Raw genomic sequence first — 7,874 nt, forward strand, 5'->3', positions numbered from 1 at the left:
CCGCGCTTGTCTGCTATTTTTTGGAAGCAGACCTGGCAACCCTATCTACAATTCATATACACAATTCATAATCAATTCTGCAGTGCCTATACTTAAAAAAAGAAGAAAAGAGAAGCAAATACTGAAGTCTTCTAATGTATGCTTGGTAAAAGATATATTCACAGGCTTTCCAGGTGCTTTTAAAAGAGTCTTCCCCAATATATCTTCTAGTGTACGGGACTACAATTCCCATAATTCTGAACAAGCCTGATCTTGGATTGGAAATAGTGAAAGCTGTTTTTAAAATACATTAAAAGTAGATTGATTGGGAAAGGTTGTTTTAAAGACAAATCTGGAAAATGCTTAGGGTAAAGAGGTACAAATAGAGAACTCAGGTTCCTTTGAAATGTTGAAATAAGGAATCTCTGAAGTGAGAGAGGTATATTTCTATAGAAACAGGTCAAAAATGGAGCATTATAGGAAGGGGGTGAGGCATTATAGGAAGAAATACAAAGGTAGCCTTGAGATTCCTTACATCTGACATTTTACATACTTTATGGAAAGTGTTATCATATCTTATGCCTGAATTACAAAGGTCTTAGTAATACGTTTTGCAGCTTAGGAGGATAACAACCTGGATAACAGAGAGTACTCTTGTGATATCCAAGGAAATTCTGTGTCTTCCATTTCTGAATCCCCTCTCTGAATTACACAGTTTTGGCCAGTGTTGGACATAGATAACATAATACTGACTTACCTAGTTGAATATTGTACTTTAGGAGAAGACTTCCAACATTCAGGGGGACTTATCATATTACAAAGGTGATATATGTATAATAGTAATAATAACTTGAGAAATCTTGTTTGAAAACAGTTTGAAGGCTGACACTCACCTATCCATAACATTGTGACTAGATTCCTTATTTTTATTGGTGATGACCAAGAGCATTTTTGATTGTGAAAGATACTACAGATTCTTTGTGTGGAATAATATAATTGCTTTGTTGCATACTGGTCTTTATATAAATAAGACACTTCATTTACAGTATATAGGCTGTGAACCAAATTCCTTTCACATTTCCTATATATTTTCCCTTAATCAGCAGAATATGATTGTATTAATTGATAGACATACGTTTCATATCTGTGCAACTTAATAAAATATGCATTAAGAAATAAAGAACAACTGATGGTTATGGTACAGCCAATAAAATTGCTATAGTATGTATACTGTTTTACATTGGAGCCCTGAATAACAGTTGCATGCTGTGTGCCAACTTGTACTGAGTAACAAGTACAGGCTGGTGCGTGGCTGAAAACTCCAGGCATACTATATCTTTGTATTTCATTCCCAGCTAATGTAACTACATGCTTTTCAACTTGGCAATTAGAGGCCATCCATAATTTTAACAGCTTCCAGGTAGTAATTCCTAATAGTTTCTAACAGTACTCCTGTACAATAGACCAGTGTTATTACTGATTGTTATTCTGCTACCATTGCTATAGTAATGTTCATTTCTGGGTTTTTACCTTTGGATTTTGCTATTTTTATGAAGATTTTGGAGAGGTTTTTTTTCTTTGTAGATGTTATTAATTTACTAATTTTATTTCATTGTAATTTAATTAAAAATTATAATTAGAATAAAAACTAATACAAACTGAAAAAAATAAAAGATGCAAAAAAGGGGGAAATAGAGAAATAGAAAGGAAAAAAATAATAAAGAGAAAGTGTGAGACAGAAACTTCCCATCTTCATTACAAATACATGTAATTCTCGACATAACTATAATTGGGATCAGAATATTTATCGCTAAGCGAGTTATGTGACGACCTATTTTATGAACATTTTATCATAGTTGTTAAGCAAATCACATGGTTGTTAAATGAATCATGAGGTCATTAACCAGCTTCCCTAATTTGTTTGTTGGAAGCCATCTGAGGTTGTAAATAGCGATCATGTGACCACAAGATGCTGCAACCATTGTAATGGCAGTAGCATTATGAATAAATCCAGTATAGGTTTATCACGCCAAATAGGAATTGGTTCATGAATACAGTAAGCCTTTTTTTAAGCTGATATTCCTGGCTTAGTGTGTGATTTGTTCTGCATAATTTTGGAAACCAGTTTTTGCTCAACATGGGCCTGCCTTTCTTCATATTAGTTCTAATTCTGCTCATTAGTGGCATATTCCTTTTGAGAGTTCAACAGGTTTCAGATGTACTTCATCATAATTTGCTACAGATTTAGAGAAAATGAGGGGCCCGTTGTTTCTTGGCTGCAAACTTTAGCCAATTAAAAAGATTGCATATGACAAGCAAGTGAATTCTAATTTCTGCACTTTTTGTTTTATTCTCTCTGACTTGGAATCGTGGATATGAAGGGAGGCGCAGTAGCTGATTGGCTTAATGACACTGGAGATGGTCTCTGTTCCAGTGATTTGAGTCCTAGGGTTGCGTGTCGGGGTGAGCTCCCGTCACTCAACTCAGCTTCTGTCCACCTAACAGTTTGAAAACATGTTCTATAGAAGTAGATAAATAGATACCACATCAGTGGGGAGACGAGTTGGTGTTCCACGCAGGCAGTCAGATTCTGGCCAGCTCTCAACCTTCCCAGTTGTGGCACCTATTTATGAGGTGGCTCCGGGAAGGGAGGGGAACCTTGGATAACGCTGCAGGAAGAGCCACTCATCTGTCTTTCTGGTGCGAAGCCAGTTCAGCCTTCTGTGTGGTGCACCTTGGGAAGCATGCGAACATGTCCTACAACAGAGCTGGTAAATTGGCAGCCAAGCTATTATTATACAATACATTATACTTTCCTGGCTAATGTAATAATGCATACACTAATAATAATAATGGATATGAACATCAGTGAGCAACTTGGTATTACATGTAGTAAAGAGTCTTGTTGTTTCTTTTTGGAGCCTTATGGCTACATGACAAAAAGAAATTTTCATCTGTGATAGCTAATGTACAATAGACTAGTGACATGAATTGGTTATCATTCAACCCTTGAAAATACTGTTCATATGAAAGAAAAAAGTCTTGTGCTTTTAGTAAGCAAAATTTTGGTTACTTCCTCTTCACTTCGTGCTTCTCTTTTCGGTGATGCAGGCTGCGGAGGTGTGGCTCTGGGGATGTATAACCTTGACCAATCCATCAAGGACTTTGCCCACAGTTCTTTCCAGATGGCATTATCTAAAGTCTGGCCTCTCTACATGAGCACCAAAAACACCATTTTGAAAAAATACGATGGACGTTTTAAGGATATCTTTCAGGACATCTACGACAAGTAATAATTAAATAATAATAATAATAATAATAATAATAATAATAATAATAATAATAATAATAATAATAATAATAATAATAATAATGTTTTACTATGTATTTTCACTTGCAGGGATACATCTTAGAAAAACCGTACTATTTTTTGTAAGCTTTCATAGTGGATTATTAATTCCTGAGTCTGAAACTTTATTCTCAGAAGCTTTTTTAAAATGTTTTCTTCAAAATTTCATGCAGAAGATATTGAACTGATTATGCATATTAAACTATGAATAGAAGGGGATTACGAATATAAAATTAAGAAAACTGCTTTTGGGGGACTGTTCATAAGCAAACCCATTTTTTTTTTAAAAAAAATCCTCTATGCTATAGATCAGTGGTTCTCAACCTGTGGGTCGGGACCCCATTTGGGGTCGATCGACCATTTCATGGGGGTCGCCAAGCAAGGCTGTCCGCCATTTCTTTTGTCCGCCATTTTTTCCCCCTTTTCCAGCGGGTGCCTTACCTCCCTTGGGCTGGGCCAGCTGGTGGTCGGCCTGCTCCGTCTCTGCTGCTTGCCAGCTGCGCCTCGGCCGGCGCAGGAGGCGGAACCACGCATGCGTAGCGCTCCCGGGCAGGGAAAGTCCTCGACATACGACCGGTTGGGTAGTCCTCGACTTACGACCGGTTTAGTCCTCGACTTACAACCGGTTGGGGTCGCGGCATTAAAAAGGTTGAGAACCACTGCTATAGATACATGGGTGCCTAAACTCTCCCATTTAGTTCCCTGATTGCACACAAACGCACATACAAATATAATTTCTTTGCTTCCCTCTATATGCCAGTTCCTTTATTTCAAGTGTCCCCTTTTCCTCCAGAAAGCTGGCTGTGCTTGGTATTAATTTGCAAATCAGGATGTTTTCTATAAATCTATTTCTACAACCTATGCTCAGTGACAATAATGGCTAAATATTCACATTAATGTTTATGTGCTTTTTAAATTAAACAATGTTGAATTAAGAAAGATGGGCAGCAAAGTTGATGGCAGAATATTTGCTATTGTGCATGAGTGGTTCACAAAGTTTGTGAATTAAACTAACTTGTTTTTCCAATCTGTCCTTAGTTGCTTAAAACAACTCTCACTATATTGGAAAACACAAAACATAAAATGCCCACCTCTCAGATGACATTAAATACAAAAAGAAAATGTTGTAGTGAAAGGATTTAAAGTTCCTCTCTTAGTTTCTTTTTATGGAAAGGTTTTCGAAAGCATGAGATATGCCAGACCTCTGACAAACACAGGTAACATTCAGTTTTCTTTCCCCTCCAGAGAGTACAAGTCAAAGTTTGATGCCAAAAACATTTGGTATGAGCATCGACTGATTGATGATATGGTGGCTCAAGCTCTAAAGTCTGAGGGAGGATTTATCTGGGCATGCAAGAACTATGATGGTGATGTGCAATCTGACTCAGTTGCCCAAGGTATGTTTAATGCCTCTAATGTTTATAGAAGTGTTTTGATAGCATGATAACCAGCCAGCCAGATCTATAGTTTTGCACCAAATAACTACAAATATAACAACAACAACAATAATAATAAGTTGGAAGGGATCTTGGAAGTCATCTAGTCCAACCCCTGCCCAGGCAGAAAACCCTATATCAGGGGTGTCAAACAGCTGGATGCATCATGCAGAAGCCGCGCCCACCCCATTGCCGGCAATGGCAAAACAGTCCCAATACGTCACGCGACGTCATATGACATCGCGAGTTTGACATGTCTGCCCTATACCATTTCAGACAAATGGCTGTCTAGTCTCTTAAAAACCTCCAGTGTTGGAGCATTCACAGCTTCTGAAGGCAGGTTGTTCCATTGATTAATTGTTCTAACTGTCAGGAAATTTCTCCTTAGTTCTAGGTTGCTTCTTTCTTTGGTTAGTTTCCATCGGTTGCTTCTTGCCTTCAGGTGCTTTGGAGAATAGCTTGACTCCCTCTTCTTTGTGGAGCCCCTGAGATACTGGAACACTGCTATCATGTCATCTCTCGTCCTTCTCTTCATTAAACTAGGCATACCCAATTCCAGCAACCGTTCCTTATATGTTTTAGCCTCCAGTCCCCTGATCATCTTTGTTGCTCTTCTCTGTACTCTTTCTAAAGTCTCAACATCTTTTTTACATCGTGGTGACCAAAACTGGATGCAGTATTCCAAGCGTGGCCTTACCAAGGCATTGTAAAGTGCTATTAACACTTCACGTGAACTTGATTCTATCCCTCTGTTAATGCAGCCCAGCACTGTGTTGGCTTTTTTGGCAGCTGCAGCACACTGCTGGCTCATATTTAAGTGATTGTCCACTAGGACTCCAAGATCCCTCTCACAGTTACTACTACTGAGCAAGGTACCACCTATACTATACCTGTGCATTTGGTTTTTCTTGCCTAAATGTAGAACCTTACTTTTTTCACCATTGAATTTCATTTTGTTAGATAGCGCCCAATGTTCAAGTCTGTCAAGATCCTTCTTTATCTTAAGTCTATCTTCTGGAGTATTGGCTATTCCTGCCAGCTTGGTGTTGTCTGCAAATTTGATGAGTTCCCCATCTATCCCCTCACCCAAATCATTGATGAAGATGTTGAAGAGCACTGGGCCCAGAACAGAGCCCTGGGGCACCCCACTACATACTTCCCTCCATGTAGATGCAGTTCCATTGAGGACCACACTCTGAGTATGGCCGGTCAGCCAGCTACGAATCCATCTGGTGGTGATACTGTCTAACCCACATTTTTCTATCTTATCAAATAGTAGGTTGTGGTCTACTTTATCAAATGCCTTACTGAAGTCCAAGTAAATTATATCCATAGCATTCCTCCGGTCCACTAATTTTGTCAAAGAATGCAATAAGATTTGAGTGGCATGATCTGTTTTTGACAAACTCATGTTGGCTTTTGGCAATGACATTGTTTGCCTCTAGGTCTTTACTGATTCGTTGCTTGATTATCTTTTCCAAGACCTTCCTAGGTATTAAGGTCAGGCTGATAGATCTGTAGTTTCCATTTTTTTTTCCTTTTTTGAAGCTGGGAACTACTTCAGCTCTTTTCCAGCCCTCTGGTAGTTTCCCAGTGCTCCAGGTTATAAACGGAATCACCTTGCTAAGTTTTAGTTTTGTATTTTAAGTCAGCTCAATGCACTATTTCCAGCAAAGGCCAACCAAATGACTCTGCAAAGACTAAAGCTAGATAGGAAGGCAATAGCTGCTTTTCTTCTTTCCTCCTGCCCTCCAATTCATGAAAGCCCTACAGATCATAGGCCTGGTTATTAAGCGACTGTTTCCAATACTTTCTGCCAATCCTGGAAGATCTGGTAGAGTTAGCTTGCTCCTCATGCCATCAATTAAGCTGTACACCGAGCCGTACCCAGGAGGTTGGGACTTATCTGCTCCTTTTCTATTGTAGTGCTTTCCTTCTGGAATAGTATCCCCTGGAGATTCAGTGGCTTCTATCTTGCAGCCTTTAAAAGAGTGTTATTTTTTAATGTATTGATTCATTCAATTTAGGTACTATTCAACTCAAGACTGACACTCAAAATAGTAGACAATATATAAGTAACATAAAACATTACACATATGGCAAATCCAATCAATACATAGAATAGGAATCATATACCCAGCAAGGGTCACAACCACTCCAATCCAAAATCTAGAAGATCCAGGCGTTTAAACCCCCCTAGAATGCCATAAAGTTGGAATCTATCTGGATTTTAGGGGGGATCCTCATTCCAAAGGGCAGGCTCTTTCCCTTGCCTTGGGTGAGGTTCATGCAGGGGGGATGTCTCTAGATGACACCATATGTTTGGGGTTTGAGTTTTTAATTTAAATAAGCCAATCAGAATTGTTGAAACTGGATGGCCTAGAACAGAGGTCTCCAACTTTTCCAGGCTTGAGGACCGGCGGGAAGGAGAGCAGCTTCAGAATTGGGGTGTGTGTGCACGTGCATGGGGCCACGCACACTGGCACGGCACTAACCGCCCCATTCATGCATGCATTGGCACCATGTGCATGCACGAATGGCCGTGCACCCCCACAGCGGCTAGAGGCCCATTTGCGCATGCGCAAATGGGCTGCGCAAACCACCTGGGCTAGTGGCCCATGCGCAAATGGGCTGCAGATATCCACTCCATGCTAGCATTCCCGTTCACGCCCGTGCACATGCGCAAATGGTCGCAGGCACTAGTGGGGAGAAATGCACGCCCACGCATGCGCGCACTATCTAGCCATTTGTGCAGCCCGCTGGCCAAGAGCCCATGGCCCGGCCGTGGACCATAGCTTGGGGACCCCTGGCCTAGAAGTTTGAAATATTAAGAACAAACAATTCTAAATGTTATTTTCAATTTTTGTAACTCTTGCTACCATCTTGCATTTGAAGATTTGATAGGCTCTAGGGCAGCGGTTCTCAACCTGTGGGTCGCGACCCCATTTGGGGTCGCACGACCATTTCACGGGGGTCGCCAAACCACTCCGTCCGCCATTTTTTTTTTGCCCTTTTCCTTAGCTGTGCTACTCCCTGTGCTTGGCGGCAGCCTGCATGCACGAACTTTACCAAATGTGCCCTGCAGGAGGCGTGTGAAGAGCGCAGGCGCA

At 40.3% G+C, this 7,874-nt stretch overlaps 1 protein-coding gene across 1 annotated transcript in view; it reads left to right on the forward strand.

Annotated features, from left to right (window-relative positions):
• Positions 1-7,874, forward strand: part of IDH1 (isocitrate dehydrogenase (NADP(+)) 1, cytosolic) — a 25,984-nt gene that overhangs the window by 9,681 nt on the left and 8,429 nt on the right. The window contains exons 5-6 of the mRNA XM_015814459.1: positions 3,091-3,268; positions 4,574-4,725. Of these exons, the coding sequence (XP_015669945.1) occupies positions 3,091-3,268; positions 4,574-4,725 (330 nt within the window). The remainder of the gene's footprint in view (positions 1-3,090; positions 3,269-4,573; positions 4,726-7,874) is intronic.

The sequence above is a fragment of the Protobothrops mucrosquamatus genome, unplaced genomic scaffold, assembly GCF_001527695.2.
Source record: "Protobothrops mucrosquamatus isolate PMUCROS unplaced genomic scaffold, P.Mucros_1.0 scaffold253, whole genome shotgun sequence".
Lineage (NCBI taxonomy): Eukaryota > Metazoa > Chordata > Lepidosauria > Squamata > Viperidae > Protobothrops > Protobothrops mucrosquamatus.